At 40.0% G+C, this 21,349-nt stretch overlaps 1 protein-coding gene across 10 annotated transcripts in view; it reads left to right on the top strand.

Moving 5' to 3' along the window:
* Window positions 1–21,349, top strand: part of WDFY3 (WD repeat and FYVE domain containing 3) — a 205,675-nt gene that overhangs the window by 82,237 nt on the left and 102,089 nt on the right. For 6 of the 10 annotated variants that reach the window (XM_034431140.3, XM_087875092.1, XM_034431142.3 and 3 more), the window contains exons 9-16: window positions 673–1,140; window positions 1,869–1,970; window positions 4,799–4,992; window positions 5,964–6,421; window positions 9,433–9,516; window positions 18,182–18,362; window positions 19,588–19,802; window positions 21,157–21,269. In XM_034431140.3, coding sequence (XP_034287031.2) covers window positions 673–1,140; window positions 1,869–1,970; window positions 4,799–4,992; window positions 5,964–6,421; window positions 9,433–9,516; window positions 18,182–18,362; window positions 19,588–19,802; window positions 21,157–21,269 — 1,815 coding nt within the window. The remainder of the gene's footprint in view (window positions 1–672; window positions 1,141–1,868; window positions 1,971–4,798; window positions 4,993–5,963; window positions 6,422–9,432; window positions 9,517–18,181; window positions 18,363–19,587; window positions 19,803–21,156; window positions 21,270–21,349) is intronic. The other 4 variants (XM_087875091.1, XM_087875090.1, XM_087875093.1 and 1 more) reach the window with 1 other exon arrangement.

Raw genomic sequence — 21,349 nt, 5'->3', positions numbered from 1 at the left:
GATTCTTAATCATGTGCTTAAATAGACCCCAGAATAATTCATTTTTTATCCATGAAAATATTCCTTAGAATATGGTCCTTTGCTTCATAGAGCAACCAATTACTTATACAATCATGAATGATTGAATGATTGCTTAGTAGTTTTTAGAGCTTTAAATTATTTAAATTGTATTTAAATTAAAATATATTTGATGTATATGCGTAGTCCTTGATCTTGGACTATTTGTTCAGCAACCAATTTACATCAGCACCGAACAAATAGTGATCATGACCGGTCCTTGGAGCTCCAGTCATCCCGGTACCCCTCATGCTTAATTGCAGTCTGAGTGCTTGGCAACTCACCGGTATTTCCCACTGGTTGCCTAGCACCCTACAGTCACATGATCAGCCTTTGCAACCGTTCCTGCTGGCTTCCCCAGAAAGCCATTGGGGAAGCTGGCAGGGAATGTCATAGGTTGCTGGGGGTAACCCAGCAACCTCTCCCTTTGCATTCACTCCATGCTGGCCACTTGTATACCCTTCCCAACCCTCAGCAAACCTCCCTTGCATCCATTTCAGATTCCTGTCCTGCCTGCTTTGGAGAGGGCTAATAGTGTGTGTGTGTGTGTGTGTGTGTGTGTGTGTGTGTGTGTGTGTGTGTGTGTATTACTTTCTCTCTCTCTTTCCCTCATAGGTCACAACGTGAGGAATATCCAGGCCTTCTCAGTCCTACAGAATGCTTTTCTTAAAGCAAAAACCAACTACCTTGCACAAATTATTCTCGATGCCATTTTGAATATATACATTGCAGATAACGCCAATTATTTCATCCTGGAATCCCAGCACACTTTGTCTCAATTTGCGGAGAAAATTTCAAAACTTCCAGACGTACAGACAAAATACTTTGAGATGCTTGAATTTGTCGTCTTTAGCTTGAATTACATACCTTGCAAAGAACTGATCAGCGTCAGCATCCTCTTAAAATCCAGCACCTCCTATTCCTGTAGCATTATTGCCACAAAGACTCTGCTTAAGTTCACGCGGCATGACTACATTTTTAAGGACGTTTTCAGGGAGGTGGGACTTCTGGAAGTGATGGTGAATCTCCTGCACAAGTACGCTGCTCTTTTGAAAGATCCTACACAAGCCCTGAATGATCAAGGTAGATCCCATCCCCCACTTATTTATTTATTTTTTTATTCATTATTTTGTCGCTTTTGTATGCCACCCAACTCCCAAGGGACACTTTTTCCCCTTTCTTTAAAATCTACTTTCAGTTGGATTTTTTTTTTTTTAAAAAAAAACACCTTTCAATTTTTTTGGGGGGGGGTATTAACTGGAGATGCAAATTATAAATACTCTATATCAGGGGTGTCAAACTGGCGGCCTGCATGCAGGCCACGCCCACCCCAGCTCCGCAAAGGGGGAAAACGTCGCGAAACATCACGTGACGGCAACGTGACACCGCGAGTTTGACACCTGTGCTCTGTATGGTTATTTTGACATTAGTTCCAAGCATAAAACTTCCCCCAAAAGAAAATTTAGAACCTTCCCGTCTACTTTCAAATGCTTATATGTGAAATATAATATTTAATGCGCTATGGCCACACCTATAAATTGTGTACCCTTGTCCAATAAGCTTATATTTTATACAGCGATGTGAAGTTGTGATATAATCAGTGCTCAAAAGCTGAGTGATACACCACTGTTCATTTTCATAGCAATTTTACATAAGGTATCATATATAAAGTAATTTTGATGTTCAGAATTAATGAGCATAATAAAACCAAAGAAATACATTTGCACGTGTTAGTGGCAGAATGAAATGGATGTGTGTTGTGAAGGGAAAGCATATTCTTCTACTGTAGCTTCTGAAAATTGTTTTTGTAGGAGACTCAAAAAACAACAGTTCATTTGAAGACCAAAAACAACTTGCTTTGCTGGTTATGGAGACCTTGACAGTACTGCTCCAAGGATCAAACACAAATGCAGGTATTTGACAAATGATTGGTTGAAAGAAATGAGCAATAACTCTTAGGCGATGATGTTTGTTCTCGAAATGTATTTAACTCTATCCTGGACTCCATGTTTATGTGGTTTTTTGAGGTGTGAAACCAATTGTTTGAAGGAAAAAAAAGTATTGGTAGCAGAATTCTTATTTTATTCGGTATTTTTAGTATTTATTTTTATTTAGGACATAGACCAGCATAAAACTAATAATATATTAATTTTATGCTGGTCCATGATTGAAATAATTTGGTCAAAATCAGTTGGTCGTTTTCCTTAGCAATTGCCATCTATTGCAAAAGGTAGATCATTTTTAACAAGGTTATAATAAAGTATTTAAAGTTTTGTGTTTTGAAAATGCATTCACCTTTTAAAAAGCAAAGTAGTGTATAGTGTAATATTAATGCAGTATCAGGGGGTTTCAATTAAACTGTATAGAATGTGAAGGATGTGTGCTTCTGTTTTATTTTTATAGTTTTCTTATGTTTGATGTACACTGAAGATGGCATTTAATTTCGTTGTAACGAGGTGCAATGACAATAAAGTAAACTAAAATGGAAAACAATTTGGGTTTACAGTAATCCTTTCCCTCCCGTTTATAAGGCTTTTGAGATAAACAAATGAAAGTTTATGTATCTGGTTACAGTATCTTGTATAATGATTATAACATTCTAAAACAGTTTAAGACATTGAAGCAATGAAAACATCCACAAAATAAATAAGTATAAACAGCAGTCGTGATGATTAATCAACTATAGTTGATTAATAGTAAAGCCAAGAAGCAGGACCCTTCACACATCTCGAGCCCCAGGCATAGCTTTACTATGTATTTGACTAGTTTGCTTTTGCTTTTGAAAATTATTTAGATATTTATTGTATACAAAGGACCATGAGTTGTATTACATGGAATTGGAAAGGCCATTTAGATCATTCCACTCACTCCAGAAATCCAAATCAAATCGTGATTGTCTTAATTTCCCCCTAAACACCTTCACCATCTTTCTCTATAGTTGTTCCTAGTTTTTCAGTCTTGATGTTGGGATATTTTTCCTGATGAGCTAGGTCAGGGGTCTGCAACCTTAAACACTCAAAAGAGCCATTTGGACCCGTTTCCCACAGAAAAGAAAACACCGGGAGCCACAAAGTCCTTCCCGTGCCTGACTATTTTTTGAGCGGCCACAAAACTAGCATATGTAGTTGAATTAAATGTTCTGTTTTCTTCTGAAACTTTTCTTTTCTTGGATATATCCATGGTTGGCCTACCGGGAGTTGAAAAGCTCAATAAATTGTGTGTCGGCAGATGTCGCGCATTGGCGATTGTGACACATATTTTGAGTGACAGGGAGCCGCAGCAGAGGGGTGAAAGAGCCACATGCGGCTCCAGAGCCACAGGTTGCTGACCCCTGAGCTAGGTGTATCTTGTCATGCCAATCATTCAACCCGAATCTACCTTCCTGTATTTGGAGTGCAAGGGAAGAATTACCGTGACCTTTTTCTATGTTATATCCTTTCAAATATTTGGAGAATGGTGCAATATTCTTCCTCTAATCTTTTCTAAAGCCCTACCCAAATCCTTGAAACTCTCTTCACAGGATAGCTTCTAGTTCCCTGATCATTCTTGTAGATGTTTCAGATTCTTTGGATGCTTCTTAAAGTAATGTGTCCAGAACTGTATATAGTACTCAAGATGATGGGGGAAGGGAGTGTCTTACTAATTCTTCTTCTTGTGCCATATCCGTCATTGGACATTGGCAATCATGTTGGCGATCCTATTTATCAACAGCTGCACAAAAAGTGCTGCTGAGTTTTGCCCAAACCAGGCCCTTAGATTTGGAAGCCATGATGTTCTTCTTCTGCCTGGACCTCGTTTGCCTTCAATCTTACCAATGCAGCCTTATCAATGCAGAATAAAATTGAATAAATACTTCCCATGGTTTAAAAGCTATTATTTCTGTCAATTCAGGCTAAATTACATTTGCCCTTTGTTTTTGGAACCACATTATATGTCTGACCCATATTTTTTACCATCTTCTTTTCCAAGATTTTCACGATAGGTATTATTAGAAGCTACGTGTAGCCTATTTTATTACTGTGCATTTAATTTTTGGTTGCCCATGTGAAGAATTTACAATTGTTTCAAATATCATTCTATTGTTTTCAGCTAAAGCTATTTTTGTCTTTTAGAGGATTAGCTATTCTACCCAATTTTTTTTCATGTGTAGATTTAATACACATTCTCTCCATCTCTTTCTTCAAGTATTAATAAAACTAAGGAAGAATAGAAGGCCTAAGACCAATTGTGTGACATTTCCCCGAACCAAACCTGTATCTCATTCCAGTTTGATTAGGAGTTATTGATCAACATTATTTGAGTTTGGTTTTTGAGCGAGGTATTATCTTGTCATGCCAACCAGCCCAAACCTAGCTAATTTACTAATGAGAATTCATGGTGAACTTAATCAAATACTTCCTTAAACTCAAGATATATTATGTGTGCAACATTCCCACAATCCATTAAAGTTACCCAATCAGAAAAATGAGATAAGATTCATTGAACAAGATTGTTTTTCCTATAGTCACGTAAGTGGAAAATAATTGATTAACAAAATACATAGTTTTTCCCACAATTGCAATCTCTTTGAAGTTTATGATCTTTGGAAAAGCTGCTGTTCCTGATTTGGAATGCTTACTGGCATTTTTGAGTTGGCAGCCATTATAGATCATTATGCCAATTGATAGTCCAGTTGATGGTGTCTTTGAATTTCGTTAGCGGTATTATTGCAACTATTCTTTTTCACTTGTTTACATTGTAGGCATCTTCAGGGAGTTTGGTGGAGCAAGGTGTGTACATAACATCGTAAAATATCCACAATGTAGGCAGCAAGCACTGATGATAATCCAGCAGCTGGTGTTGTCACCAAGTGGTGATGATGACATGGGGACTCTCTTAGGTTTGATGCACTCTGCTCCCCCTACGGAATTGCAGCTGAAGACTGATATATTAAGAGTACGTACGCAATTCTTATTTTCCCCTCCCACTATTTCATGAAATTAATCTTTCTGTTACAATAATCAAATATAATTGTTCTGAAAATTATTTGCAAGTTTTAAAATCTGTTATATCAAAATATGTGTCTGATACGAAAGCTTAATGATCCAAATAACAAATGTAAACCAAAGAAATAAAATCTTTAGATATTCTTGAAATACAAAATATCAAGTTTGCACAATAAATCTGAGAAAGATGGTTGAGTTGAGTTTAATGAATGTCCTAGAACTAGCACAGAAGACTTATTTCATTATTCAAGTGATTTAAGAAGAGTAGTTGCAGGACTTTGGTATGTCTCGTTTAATGAAAAGAAGGACTAGGAGTGACATGATAACACTCTTTCAATACTTGAGGGTCAACCTATTCCCCAAAACATCTAAAGGCAGGACAAGAAACAATGGATGGAAACTAATCAAGGAGAGAATCAGCTTAGCACTAAGGATACATTTCCTGACCATGCAAACAACAGAAGTTGTAGGCGCTCCATCACTAAAGGTTTTTAAGAAGAGATTGGACAACAATTCTCTGAAAAAGCATAGGGTCGCCTATTTGAGCAGTGGGATCAGACAAGAAGACCTCCAAGATCCCTTCCAACTTCTTATTCTGTTATTCCTAAATAGAATATGTTTTTAACATAGTGCAGAAATGACTAAGATACAGGATTGGCTTTTGTAAATTGGAAACTCAGGTTGTGGAGTTCATTGGATGACTTTGACCCTCCTTCCAAGGTCGGTAAAACGAGGACCCAAATTGTTGGGGACAATACGCTTTTACAAACCACTCAGAGAGTGCCATAAAGCACTACATAGTGGTATATAAATCTAAGTGATCATTGCTTTTAATCTGTCAGTGGCTAGATGCATCTAACAAATGCCCCAGAAACCCTGTGCTGCCTTATTTATACTGCCATATTTTAAACATCCACGTAGGCCTTGCTTTCGGTACTAAAGGAGAGCCATCGGACGAGAACCGTTTTCCGGAAAGTTGGTGGATTTGTATACATCACCTCGCTGTTGGTTGCCATGGAGCGATCCTTATGCTCTCCACCCAAAAACGGCTGGGAGAAAGTGAACCAGAATCAAGTCTTCGAACTGCTACACACGGTGCTGTGTACCTTGACTGCGGCCATGCGTTACGAGCCCGCCAACTCGCACTTCTTCAGAACTGAGATCCAGTACGAAAAGCTGGCTGATGCCGTAAGGTTGCTCGGCTGCTTTTCAGACTCCAGGAAGCTCAGTCCCGTGAATGTCTTCCCCTCCAATACCCAGCCATTTCAAAAGCTGTTGGAAGATGACCTCGTCTCCGTGGACACCGTCTCGCCCACTTTGAAGCACTGCAGCAAACTCTTCATTTACCTCTACAAAGTAACCACAGATTCTTTCGACAGGTACATTGTAGACTTGTAACAGAGTTCTGAATATTTGGGTATATCTCATTTCGTGTCTGTGATGCTTCCCGAGCGTAGCTTCCGACAAGCATTCAACTATGTAGGCATCTCATAGCCATGAATGAAGGCAAATAGACATGTTCCAGGATCCAATTTGGGTCGGTCATCGAGACCAGAGGTTTAATTTTCCGAGCTTTTGGATTCATGCTGGAGCCCATCCTCAAGTAACTTCTCCCTACCAGAATGTGGTTGACATATTCCAGTTTAGAGGAGTCCCCCGAGGATGGGCTCCAGCGCGAGTCTGTTCTGACTTAGGCTCCCTTAAAAAGCAGGAAGCAGGAATGGGTCCCGGCAAAACCTCTTTGATTTACATGACTATGAATTACTTTCATTCACAGTCAGCAAGGTTTGCCCAAACAGTTTTTCAAAGGAATATTTATAAACACAGACCTTATCTCGTTTGGCAAGCTGCCACGTAAGTTGTTTCCAAATGCAGAGTAAGGAAAAACTTGGCACAGAGTCTCTTAAAGTCACGAACAGAATTTTCCACACTTGAAACTACCGAACGAATGAATTGTTTCCTGCAAAAGCCCCCTCCCTGTTCGCTCCTCTTTTGTTTCCTATGGGAGGGGCCAATCATGTCCAAGGTGTGGCTTTACTCCCAAGTCGACCCTGCTTTCAGAGCTGTTCTTGTCTTCTGGCAGCTCTGCGCATGCACACACTGGGAACGGGCTCCAGCTGTTCCTCTGCCTCGCTGCTGTCTATCTCCCTCTCTGACTTAGGCGCAGAGCCCTCGTCCGAGCTTTCCCCAGCCCCCAGGACTGGCCCATATTCCTCCCCAACCTCCTCACTGTCTAACTCTGCTGCCACCGGCGGGCCACGACAGAGTCCAAACTCAGAAGACTAAACCTCTGGTCCCGGTGACAGACTCAGATTGGACTCTGCATTCCGTAGCCATTTGTTTTGGGGTCCTTGGTACTCTCTGAGCTTGGTTATTTTCTTACTGGACGTTTTTGTGCACTGATGAAGTTATGTAGTATGGTAACGAAACGTCGGCAAGAAAACGACCAAGCTCAGGAAACACCAGTTCAACCCTGATCCACAAATATTCTCTTCTATTGGTGTCATGTGTTTTGGAAGATTGAAACTCATGTCACGTATACAGTATTAGTCTGGAGAAGGTGCTCGCTCACTCACTTAGTGCAGTGCTCACTCTTTAAGATGGATGAGGGCCAAACGTTTTCTTTAAGTCTCAGCTGTTTCCTGCCAATGATTTATGTGTAATCTCATTTTATAACTACATTGCATACACAATTTGCAACAGGGAATTGTATTGGAGAAAGAATTTGGTTTTTTGTAATAATGATTGCCTGTGTTATCTGGATGTTGGCAAAGAAGAATAGGGGCTTCTGTAGAATAATAGTTGTGGAGCAGCAAATAGTTTTGCTGAAGTAATATCTTTGTGTTTGAAAGCTTAGAAGTGCCACTGTATATTTACCTATAGAAACATCATTTATTCATAACCTTGGATTCATACCCTCTTTTAAGCCTCTGTTTATTCTTTGCTTGGAATAAAAACAAGCAAACAAACCAATTTTTAAGCCTTGGTTTAAAAGAGGGTTTGTTTGCTTGTTTTTATTCTGTTTTTTTTTTTAAAACAACAACCGCAAATCAACATTTAAAAGCAGGGCCAAATTCGTAGTTTAAATAATATATGAGTTTTAAAGGTTTTTGGAATTAAAATAATGCTTGTTGGAACGTTGTCTTATTTTTACAGTATTTAAGAGCATTTTTGAAGCATTTGATTTCTGGAAGTACTGGTATTCCTTACAGTAGAAATCGATACATTTAAATATATATTATTGTACCGTAGATGGTTGTCTACACTTTTTTTTATTGCTTTCCTCTTGATGGAAAAAAAACTGAACTATAGTAGTCGCATTTTGAATCTTGATGCTATTTGTGTAGCATATATTGTGATATTAACACAAAGACTCAGACGTAGGGATAAAGGCAGGGAATATTTAATTTCTAGTCATAACAACGTTTAAGTATTCTCTTAGTTGTAAGCATATGTGTAACTAAATTATCTTTCACTGATGTTAGTTTATTTTTTAAAATGTCATACACTATATATTTAAAGTATTTTCAGATTTCTCAATAGTTGGTATTCTCTGATGATGAAATTTAAGGAATCTGGACTAAAATTGATGCATAAGTATTTCTCTCTCTTCCCCCCCCCCCTTATTGTTTCCTCTTATTCACATCTTTCTACTTGAGCAACATTTTTTGAAAACTACTGTATTATAGACTGCTGTATTAGTCCTAATGATGAAATTGTAATAGTATCTGCTTGTACCGTGTTTCTCCAAAAATAAGACCCTGTCTTATATTTTTTTTGAACCCCGAAATAAGCGCTTGGCCTTATTTTCAGGGAGGTCTTATTATTTTCGGGCGCTTGGAGTAAGACAGGGCTCCTCTTGCCATCTTACCTGATTTCCAGCTCTGTCTCCCTAATCAGAGGAAATGGCGGGGACCCGCTGCGCATGCGTTTAAATATTTTCGGGGAGAGATTTTGGGGGGGCTGTTATTTGGGGGGGTTGTTTTAGTGCATGCTCTCAAGAGCCCAATTGGGCTTATTATCCGGGGAGGTCTTATTTTCGGGAAAACACGGTATTACATGTACTAAAAAATGATCCTCTGTTATCTTTTCTAAAATCCTAAACGATCCACGATGTCACAACGGGAAGAAGCAGCTGTTAACATCTCAGTCTAGCAATTCCTCCTTAATGCACGAATCACTGTTAAACAGGAATTTTGCTTATCCTTTATGTCTTTGAAAGCTTCCTATGTTTTGTTCTGTTTTCGTTTGTTGAATGTTTTGTCGTCTTTTCGAGCTCCTCCTGAAAAATCCATTTCTCGTTGTGAAACTGTAAAACTAACAAAGCTTCCAGCCTCCTGTTCTCTTTTCTAACTTCTTTCTGTCCCCTCTGTGTCTGTTTTGTCTGTAGTCGTGCTGAGCAGATTCCTCCTTGCCTGACAAATGAGTCTACTCTCCCCTCTCCTTGGGGCACACCAGCTTTGTCCAGGAAAAGGTACCGATCCTTTTTAAACAGAAGTTGTAGCTAAAAAGGTTGGGTTCTTAACCTTCCCCAAACTGAGACTGTCTCTTTCTGTGTCCTTCAATCGTTGTTGTTTTTTAAAACTTTCTCTGCAGTAAAAGCTCTCTTACTGAGTCCATAAAGCAGGGGTGTCAAACTCGATTTCATTGAGGGCCACATCAGGGTTGTGTTTGACCTTGGAGGGGTGGGGGGCATGGCCAGGCGGGCGTGGCCATAGTGGGCATGGCCAGCTCAACATCACTTATGTTTATTTATTTATTTTATTTATTTGTTTAAATTTCTATACCGCCCTTCTCCAATGTAGGACTCAGGGCGGTGAACAGCCAAAGTAAAAACAAGACATACATACAAAACATACAAAATCTAAAAACTGTTTAAAATAATTAAATAATTTTGGCCGTAATTAAAACATTCCAATTTAAAATCCGTTTAAAATTTGACTCAAGCCAGCCCAGCTAGTTGAAATAAATGGGTTTTTAGGGCCCGACGAAAAATCCGGAGGTCTGTTATTGTATGTAGCTCTGGGGGGAGGTTGTTCCAGAGGGCGGGCGCCGCCACAGAGAAGGCTCTCCCCCTGGGGGTCGCCAGCCGACATTGTCTGGCGGACGGCACCCTGAGGAGGCCCACTCTGTGGGAGCGTACTGGCCGGTGGGAGGCTATTGGTGGCAGAAGGCGGTCTCGTAAGTACCCCAGCCCTAAGCCATGGAGCGCTTTAAAGGTGGTCACCAACACCTTGAAGCGCACCCGGAAGACCACCATGTTGAGGGCACCTGTGGTGGCCGGGGGGGGATCCACTTTTGCTAGTAGTTTGTTTTGCTAGCACTCTGCCAGTGAAAACGGAGCTCAGGGAGCCCCGTGCAGTCCCCCACCCCCGGCTCCATTTTTGGCTGTGACGGCCTGCTGCAGCCTTCTGCCAGCGAAAAGGGCCACCTCTCACAGCCCCTCCTGAGCTTCGTTTTGCTGGCAGAGGCACCACGGGCCGTTCCTTTGCTGTTTCCAGGGTGGCCCTGTGTACCAGATCTAAGCACCCCGCAGGCCGGATCCAGCCAGCGGGCCTTGAGTTTGACACCCCTGCTATAAAGCAATCATTAACATATCATTAACTTCTGTAACTGTGCTCCTTTTTTCCTGTTATATGTAATCAATCTGTCTGCACTTAATTAAACTGAAAGATTTATTAGGGAGGGAGGGAGGGAGGGAGGGAGGGAGGGAGGGAGAAAGGAAGGAAGGAAGGAAGGAAGGAAGGAAGGAAGGAAGGAAGGAAGGAAGGAAGGAAGGAAGGAAGGAAGGAAGGAAGGAAGGAAGGAAGGTTGAACATTCCGATTATATTTGATTGGTTAGAAATTAAATCAGTAGGTCAGGCAAGCTACTCCTAACTACAGATAGTCTTTGACTTACAACCATTTGTTTACCAACGGATTGAAGTTACAACAGCCTTAGAAAAAGCCTGACATATTACCTGTCCTTGGAGTTACGACCATCAATAGCACCTATGTAATTGCTATTTGGGTGGTTAGCAACTGGTTTGCATTTACAATGGAGGCAGTATCTTGCAGTCATGTGACTGTGATTTGTGATCTTCCCAGCTGACTTCCCGTTAAGCAGAAGTCAATTGGGGAAGTCAGATTTGCTTAACAATCACCTGAGTCATGTATGCAGTATTGCAGGCTGCTTCTGTTGACTGCCGGCTCAAGGTTGACTCAGCCTCCCATCCTTCTGAGATCGGTAAAATGAGGACCCAGATTGTTGGGGCCAATAGGCTGATTCTGTAAATTGCTTAGAGAGGCTTGTAAAGCACTGTGAAGCGGTATATAAGTAACTGCTATTGCTATTATTTATGTAACGACTGTGGTAATATGGTCACAGAATCAGGCCTGATGATTCACTTAACAACCATTTTACTTAGAGACTAAAATTTCAACCCCAATTTTGGCTGTAAGTCAAGGACAACCTGTAAATTCAGTTTATTTCAGCGGACCTATGCTACCTATCACCAAGTCTGGTCGAGACTATTAAGATTATTGAAGTTTCCCTAAATCTTCTTACAGTTTAAATAGAAATATTGCTGAAATTTCATGAGATTTGGAAATCTTATGAAATGTCACCTATTGTTCTTGCATCTGTTCCATCTGTTGCACAATGGTACCAGTGGCATGAAAAGGTTGCAAGTCATACTTTAGAATTAGCTAAAAAGAAAATGTTTTTATATAAAATAAAAAGTTAGACTGCACTGTCAATTTTGATTGTGCAATTTTATACAGGTAATCCAAGATTGGCAAATTGTATTCAATTTTTTTTTGCAGTTGAACTTAAAAGTTCATTTATTCCTTTAGATATCACTATCCTTTAGATATCACTATCCCTTTGAGCAGTGGTGAAATCTAAGATTTGTTACTACCGGTTCTGTGGGTGTGGCTTGGGGGGGGTAATGTGACAGTGGGCATGGCCAAATTTTTTTTCTTTTAAAAACATTTTTTTACAACCTCTTCACCGAAGAGGTTGTAAGCTTTCAAAAGCTCTGATGATCCCAGCTGAGTTGCCTGATTGTCAGAGGCTTTTTTCTTTTAAAAGCCTCTGCCGATCAGGCAACTCAGCTGGGATCGTCAGAGGCTTTTAAAAGAAAAAAACCCTCTGCCGATCAGGCAACTCAGCTTGGGTGGTCAGAGGCATTTAAAAGAAAAAAAAGCCTCTGCCGGCTTTTAAAAGAAAAAAAGCCTTTGCCGATCAGGCAACTCAGCTTGGATCATCAGCTGATGATCCCTTTGATGATCCCAGCTGAGCCGCGCGATCATCAGAGGCTTTTTTTTTTACTTTTAAAAGCATTTTTTTGGCCGAAGAGGTTGTAGAAAAAATGCTTTTAAAAATTAAAAGAAAAAGCCTCTGATGATTGTGCGGCTCAGCTGGGCATGGGGGGGGGCAGGGATTTATGCTACCGGTTCTCCGAACCACCCGCCTCCATCGCTACCGGATCGGGTGATCCGGTCTGAACCGGGAGCATTTCACCCCTGCCTTTGAGTGCAAAATACAGTTTCTTAACTCCCAGTTCTCAAACAGTTAAAACAAAAAGTAGAAAACAAGACATAATGACACTGATAAATTCTGTCTGACATCGTATTATACGATCTTCTATACATTCTACTTTCCTTCTACTGATAGGTTCAGTCTGGAAAAATATGAGTCCTGAGGCCCAGAAGTGTTACGGATACTTTGGATCAATGTGTTTCTGTTTAGAAAAATTAATGAACTCAAAAATGAATATTCATAATAGCTACATAATAGTTGAATGGGCATAAATTATTGCCTATTATTTCCTATTTCCTGCACTCTTGTTCTATAATATCAGCATTCAACCCCAAATCAGGTTTAAGTTAGATCACCTGTTACATAAAACCTGACATTAATTGGGATATGGATTGTCTTCAGTTCAGACCTGTAGGGAGTCATAAATATTTAGGTGAAAAACACATACGCAAACCCTTTGTGATTTAAATAGCAGATCCCTTAAATAAGATCCTTAAGCCAGTCTATGACCTTGTAAAACAATAAATGATGCCCTTTTCAAAATTTACAACTAAGGCTTGAGCCTTCTAATGTTGGGATGAGGAAGAAATTAAAAATATAACACTTTCAATCATTAAACTTTAATCTCTTTACCTCAAAGCTTCTGAAACTTTGCAGACCGCAACTGCCCATGTAGGATTGCAAAGGTAAAATGAGGGGCAAACTCTCGTGGGAGTTTTGACAGTGTTCCCACTTTCCCTGCACAGACAAAACTGAAGCTTTGTCCAAATGGGCGTCTGCTTTGCTTTATGACCGACAGACAGACAGACAGACAGACAGACAGACAGACAGACAGACAGACAGACAGACAGACAGACAGACAGGATTCTCAGTTGCTTAAAACCTTGATGAGTCCCAATTCACAAATTTAGAGCCCCTGTGTGGCCAACTTCATGTAGCTCCATTTAGAAATATTCATTCATGTGGAACTTCCACTTCATTTATTTCTATTCTGCCTTTGTTGTTGTTGTAAATAACTCACAATGGTGAACATACCTAATAGTCCTTCTTCCTCAGATTTTCTCCACAACAACAGCAACCTGTGAGGTGGGTTGGGCTGAGAGAGAATGACCAGCCCAAAATCACACAGCTGGTTTTCATGCCTAAGGTGGGACCAGAATTCTCAGTCTTCTGGATTCTAGCCTGGTGCGTTAACCACTAGACCAAGCCGGAAAGTTTTTCAACAAACCCTTAATGAGTTATTTAAATAAATAAATAAATAAAAGTCTTCAGATGTTACCAATTGTTTTTTAAAAAGTGAGGTAAAGAAGTAGAGATAGTATTACTTTGAACGTTGAGTGTACAGAAACACCCTTCATAAAACGTATTATTTATCAGTTTATTTGTTAAATTTATTTGCCCTCTGTGGGGGCTAGTCTAGGTAACTTACGATAATAAAAAAGCGTGTGTGTGTGTGTGAAAGGAGAACATAAGCAGAATAGAACTAAAAAAAACAGAACCCACAAAAAAATAACAGTGAAAAAGGAACACCGCCAGTACTGTATGATAACCAAATAGAGCAGGGAGGGCGGGAAGACGGAGTCCGCCATCAATACAGCAGTGACCGCCAATGTGGAACGCCCCTTTTCATAAATATTTCTATATGTGTTGGCTTGTATTATTTAGTACTATTTTCAGTGCACTAAACTCAACATGTGACCAAACAGGGCAAGGAACCTGACCATCGAAATTATAGAAACTCAAAAAATGCTCTTGCTTTTAACCTAACGGCTGAAAGAGTAGATGCAACGATAGTCAATACTTACTGCCACTTGCCAGTAAGAGGACACGAATAATCTGTTGGCTAGATTTTTCTTCACCCACTTACTCCAGTCTTAACTCAAGGGAGTAATTGGCAAGTTATTGTAATGTCGGAGGGGAAGCGTTCCCTTGTCACCATTGGCTTCAAGTAAGCCAGTAGCTGATAGTGACATGGAGGGTGAAATAAGATCCCTCAGTCTTCCTTCAGTATAAAATCCCACGGAGGAATTTCATCTTGCAAAAGATGAGTTGCTCCATCAAGTTTCCATGTAGATGTGATTAATACAATGTCAGTGTGTCATTTACCCTAGAAACACCCATGTTATTGAAGATGCTAGTTGTTGGATAAGGGATGCACTGCCAGTCAACCGTAGAGCATTGATCTTAAATGTAAGATGTAGATTGCCCTTAGTCAGCAGGAAGTGGAGGTACACCACAGAGCAAACTGATTGTGTTATATTCATCCAGAACATCGAACAGCCCACAGACCTACTTGCTTCCTCTTGTCTCCAGTTGTTACTGACCATTTATGGATATTTTTTCCCCCTAATTGTCTTTGAACCTTGGTCTTTAAGAGCCCTGGTGGCGCAGTGGTTAGAATGCAGTACTGCAGGTTATTTCTACTGACTGCCGACTACCAGTAGTTCTATTCTCACTGGCTCAAGGTTGACTCAGCTTTCTATCCTTCTGATATTTATCATAAATATAAATTTATATTATTTATTTATGATTTATCATTCGGTAAAATGAGGACCCAGATTTTTGGGAGCAATATGCTGATTCTGTAAAAGCTACTTAGAGAGGATTGTAAAGCAATGTGAAGCGATATATAAGTCTAAGTGCTATTGCTATTTTTGTTCCTTTCTTTCTTTCTTTCTTTCTTTCTTTCTTTCTTTCTTTCTTTCTTTCTTTCTTTCTTTCTTTCTTTCTTTCTTTCTTTCTTTCTTTCTTTCTTTCTTTCTTTCTTTCTTTCTTTCTTTCTTTCTTTCTTTCTTTCTTTCTTTCTTTCTTTCTTTCTTATCAACCATAGTTTTCCTAGAATGAAAGCTTTGTGATCTGGTTTGGCTTTGTGACTCAAAACACAATTTCTAGTTTTCTCCAATATTTAATAAATGCTGACTATGTTGCTGATAGAGGCAAAATAGAAACAGAACGGTCCTGAAAACTTTTATGATGATGCAAAGTGCACAGGTAGAGATCAGAATCAGTTTGATGTTAATATGATGCCATCAAATTGGGTTCGGTTATTTGCAGAGCAAATGTATTATTTTGGGGGGAAAACTGTGTGCTAATTCAGACAAATTATGGTAACAAAAAACTATTCAATATCCCCTCCCCTACCCCTCCCCCCAAAAAGCACATAACCAAATTATGTCAGTGGTGGGAAGACACTTTGTTTTTAAAATTGAGATATACATTACCTTTTATGGCTACAAGTCTGTTTTCCCATGTTTTCACTTAAAATTGGCAGGAATTGTTTTTAGTTTTCAGTACACCTCATTACAGGCTTTCTGATGACTACATGTTGCTGAGCCCTGAATGAAAAGGTGATAGGACTGGCGTTTGTTTGTTTGCTTGCTTGCATAAGATTCTGTGATGGCTGCTGTCTGGTTTAGACATTACAGAGCAGAGATGGCGAACCTTTTCGGCACTGAGTGTCCAAACCGCAAAGTGCATGCATGTGTGTGTGCCGGAGCGCCGGAAACACGAAGACCAGCTGAGCAGCACGCACATGCCTGTTTTGGGGCCATTTTCAGGCTGGTTTTTGGCCATTTTTTTGGGCCAAAATGGCCTGTTTTTCAGCTGTTTTTTTGGGCCATTTTCCAGCGCTCTGGCACCCACGCTGCAAACCAGAAGAGCAGCTAGTGACGGCGCGCATGCCCACAGAGAGGGCTCTGCGTGCCACCTGTGGCACGCGTGCCATAGGTTCGCCATCGCAGTTATAGAGCTACATGTACAATAATATCATCTAGTATAATATGATCATACCCTGTAAAAAGAGGTGTGTAAGATACATTATTCTTCATTTTACAGATAGTCTTTGACTTACAACCACAGTTGAGCCCAGAATTTCCATTGCTAAGCAAGGCAGTTCTTAAGTGAGTTCTTGCCCCATTTTACGATCTTTTTCGACACAGTTGTTAAGCGAATGACTGCAGTTGTTAAGCCAGTCATGTGATAGTTACGTGAGTCGGGTTTCCCCCGTTGACTTTGTCGAAATCCAGCCAGGAAAGTTACGAATGTTGGTCATATGCCTCTGGGTCCATGTATTCTATACAAATAAATTACTTTTGAGAACCTAAAGATCCTTTACCAATTAAAATGGATGCTTCTGCAGTAATTGGATCAAACTAACACGATGTGTTTTATATTATAGTTTCATATTCTGAAACAAGATTGCTTGATTATATATACCATCAAGTATGCGGCAACTCTTAGCAACTACATAGATAGATTTTCTCCATGATTATCTGCCCCTAAATTGGTCCTACAGCTCTTTAAACTATGAAGATCTCATTAACATTGGTGGCCATCCGTTCTTCCCTTTATCTCCCACCTTTCCCATTATTAAGAGCCTTCTCCAGAGAGCTACCGTGTTTTTCCAAAAATAAGACATCTGCTGATAATAATCCCAATCGGGCTTTTGCGTGCGTACGCTAAAATAAGCCCTCCCTGAAAATATTTAAACCCATGTGCAGCCGGTCCCTGCCATTTCCTCTGGTTAGGGTTAGGGAGACAGAGCTGGAAATCAAGTAAGATGGCAAGAGTAGCCCCGTCTGGCTCCACATGCCCCAAAATAATAAGACCTCCCCAAAAATAAGGCCAAGCGCTTATTTCGGGGTTCAAAAAATACAAGACAGGGTCTTATTTTCGGGGAAACATGGTAGGCCTGCACATTCTAACTAAGATAATTTTAGTCTGGTCATTTGTTTTTTTAATGAGAATTCTGGGTTCATTGTTCGTTGATCCATTTGTTTCTTTTCTTGGATATCCACAGTATTTTTTTTCCCAAATAATTTTATTAACAATTATAAATGAAGAGAATAAAAGTAGCGAAAAAATTTACATGCCAGTTGTAACATGAATTTTCATCACGGGATCATGGGGATGTTACAACGGTTGTAAGTGTGAAAAACTATCGTAAGTCACTTTTTTCAGTGCTGTTGTAACGTTGAATGGTCCCTAAATGAATGGTTGTAAGTCGAGGACTACCTGTCTATGTGTTGTGTTCAGAATATAATGCACAGCATGGGAATGATACTCAAGCTTTCTTTTCAATCCAGATTGATGAAAGAAAAAAATCCTTCTGTCCCAAAAGTACTGTTTCTAAAAAGGCCACCGGACTTTCTTGTTTTTGGGTTTTGTTTTCCTTTTTCACTGAAAAAGTTTCGCTTCTCATCCAAGGAGCTTCTTCAGTTCAGAACTGAAGAAGCTTCTTGGATGAGAAGCGAAACATTTTAAGTCCAGTTGCCTTTTGGAAAAAGCATCTTTGGGAGAACCATGACCTAGATGATTTGAGAATATCCTTAAGACGAGAAGTCGTCTTGTTATCAGACAATATGTAGCTCATCTGGATTAGTTGACATATAAATTATTAGTGCAAAAATATCTTCTGGAAAAAATGTTGATGCTTGTAAAAATAAGAGAAAGAGCAAGTTAGTGTGGAAAAGAAAAAAATTAAGGTATTTGTAATAATATAAAGGTAATTGCACATTAATAGATGAAGTGTATGATTATTTGAACCTGAAATATTCAGTCCTTAATTCAACTCTTTGGATAAGAGTCTAATGCTGCCATTTTCCCTTCTCGCCTTTAGACATGCATATCATTCAGTGTCAGCAGCATCTTCAGTGTTTCCTTCCAAAAATGCCACTGATGCGAAGTTACACAAAGGAACTATACTACTGCAAAATCTGGATGCCGTTATTATCCATCCTGGAGCTATGCTAGCTATGCTGGATCTTGTGGTCTCTGTTGGGTCAACTACACAGCCAGAAGTGAGAGTCTTGTATTGCTTCATTGTGTATCATTCCAATAATTTCTATAAACCAGGGTTTCTCAACCTTGATCGCTTTCAGATGTGTGGCCTCCCAACTCCCAGAATTCCCCAGCCAGCATGATGCGAGTTGAAGTCCACGCATGTTAAAGTGGCCGCTATAAACATAGTGAACTTAAATCTTAGGATATATTTACAGTCTGGGATCTGATAACACTGCTAGATCAGTTTATCGAAAGAAAGTTTGTATTTTGCTTGGCACCTGGAACAACATGATTGCACAATGGCATGAAGCTCAGAGGAAAAAAACTTAATTATCCTATTGGTTTTCCCCAAAACATCTCCTTCCAGGTGTTATCCTATGTATTTTCAATATGTGCTGGGAATCTGAGTTTACCTGTGTTACTCGGAGCTAATGTCATGGCTGTTAACCAGCATAAAATTCCCATTTCTGATCTACTTCTATTGTTCGAGTAAGAATGTACAGTTTAGAACAGGAGTGTCAAACTCTATTTCATTGAGGGCCACATCACGGTTGTGTTTGACCTCGAGGGGCCAGGGTGAGCGTGGCCAGGGTGGGCATGGCCAGCTCGACATCACTTGTGTCGGGGACACCTGTGGTGGCCAAGTGCTAAGGCAGGACTTTCCTCAGACCCTCCCTCCCTCACATTATAATCTCCCTCCCTCCCTCCCTCCCTCCCTCCCTCCCTTCCTTCCTTTTTTTCTTCCTTCTTCCTTCTCCCTTATTTTTCCTTCGTTCCTTTCTCTCTTCCCATCTTCCCTTCTTTTTCTTTTTCTTTGTCTTTCCTCTTTCCCTTCCTCCTTTCCTGTCCCTTCTTGCATGCTCAAATGCAAAAGGGGAAACATTTCTCCTTTTGTTTTGTTTTTAATTTGTTTTGCTAGCCCTCTGCCAGCAAAAACGGAGCTTGGGGGACACACACGCCCCCCCCCCAAACTCCATTTTCACTGGCAGAGGGCTGCAGGAGGCTGTTGCGACCAAAAATAGAGCTGGGGAGTGCTGCACATGGGCCTCTCAAGCTCCATTTTAGCTGGCAGTGACACTGCGGGCCGGTCCTTTGCTGTTTCCAGGGTGGCCCCGCGGGCCAGATCTAAGCACCCCACAGGCCGGCTCCGGCTCCCGGGCCTTGAGTTTGACACTCCTGGTTTAGAATAATAATATGCAGGTAGGTATTCAAATACAGTATTTTTGCTTTATATGTTTATAGCATGCGCTGGATCTCCAGCTTGCAGTGGCCAACATCTTGCAATCTCTTGTACACACCGAAAGGAATCAACAAGTTATGTGTGAAGCCGGGCTTCATGCTCGACTTCTGCAGAAATGCAGTGCTGCTCTTACGGATGAGGACCACTCTTTGCACCCTCCTCTCCAAAGGATGTTTGAAAGGTTGGCTTCTCAGGCGTTGGAACCAATGGTGCTGCGGTAAGTGAGAAAGTTTGGCTCAGTTCAGATCGTTATTCAGAAAGAGTGCAGAGAAGAGCAAGGAAGATGATTAGGGGACTGGGGGATAAAACATATAAAGAATGGTAGCTGGAATTTGGTATTCTAGTTTAATTGGGTATGTCTAGTTTAATGAAAAGAAAGACTAGGGGTGACGTGATAGCAGTGTTCCAATATCTCAGGGGCTGCCACAAAGAAGAGAGAGTCAAACTATTCTCCAAAGCACCTGAGGACAGGACAAGAAGCAATAGATGGAAACTAATTAGGGAGAGAAGCAACTTAGAACTAAGGAGAAATTTCTTGACCGTTAGAACAATTAATCAGTGGAACAACTTGCCTCCAGAAGTTGTGAATGCTCCAACACTGGAGGTTTTTAAGAAGAGATTGGAGAATGATTTGTCTGAAATGGTGTAGGGTTTCCTGCCTAAGCAGCGGGTTGGACTAGAAGACCTCCAAGGTCCCTTCCAACTCTGTTATTCTAAATATTCTCAACTGGCTTCTCTCCAATTCTCTCCATTTTTTTTTTTTAATTAAAAAGTTTTACAAGACAGAAAACATTTTTACAAATTTCTCTCCACTACAATTCTCTCCATTATTGTGTAGTTCCTAAAACTACACAATAATGTCAAGCAGTCACATGGATGCTAATGAAATACAACTAGGCCCTGATCTATGACTGCAATTGAGCCCAAAACCTCTGTTGCTAAGCAAGACGGTTGTTAGGTGAGTTTTGCCCCCATTTTATCACCTTTTTCTTGCCACAGTTGTTAAGTGAATCCCTGCAGTTGTTAAGTTAGTAACATGGTTGTTAAATGAAACTGGCTTTCCCATTGACTTTGCATGTCAGAAGTTTGCAAAAGATGATCACCTGATCCCGGGACTCTGCAAACATCCTAAATATGAGCCAGTTGCCAAGCACTCAAATTTTGATCACGTGACCATGTAGATGCTACTGTGGTCGTATGTGTGAAAGAATTGTCATAAATCACTTTTTTCAGATCACTAGATGAATAGTTACTGTATACGTAAACGATTGCAAGTTTTCTATTTTGATTACATGATTTGCATTCTTTTTGATGGCAAAAAAGTACGCTATAAATTTTGCAAATAAGCAAAATAACAATAGAAGAAGAATTTCAGCTGATGCGTTTACATACAGTACAGACTTGACATTTTTAATGTGTTTAATCTTGATTAGTTTCAGGGTTTTTTTTTAAAAAAAAATCATTAAAGAGTTCAAGTGAAAGCCTTTAGATTAAGGGATTAAAGGTTAAAGTTAAAAGCAATACAGAATAATCTGAAGCTTCTCTTATTTTCCTACTCCATTATTCTTTAGGGAATTTTTACGTTTGGGAAATCCTCTGAATTGTGGAGCCTGGGATAAAAAACTATTGAAACGGTATCGTGTGCATAAACCAAGCTCACTCAGTTATGAGCCAGAGATGAGAAGTAAGTGTTCAAATACTACAAATGCATTTGGGGTTTTTCTAGAACCTCTTAAAATCTAGTAATTCTTCGAGCAAAATCTA

Source organism: Pantherophis guttatus, chromosome 8 (genome assembly GCF_059756535.1).
Source record: "Pantherophis guttatus breed Tessera chromosome 8, ASM5975653v1, whole genome shotgun sequence".
In the NCBI taxonomy this organism is placed as follows: Eukaryota; Metazoa; Chordata; class Lepidosauria; order Squamata; family Colubridae; genus Pantherophis; species Pantherophis guttatus.
The sequence above is the reverse complement of the archived record's forward strand: the minus strand, read 5'-3'. Positions and strand labels throughout refer to the sequence as shown.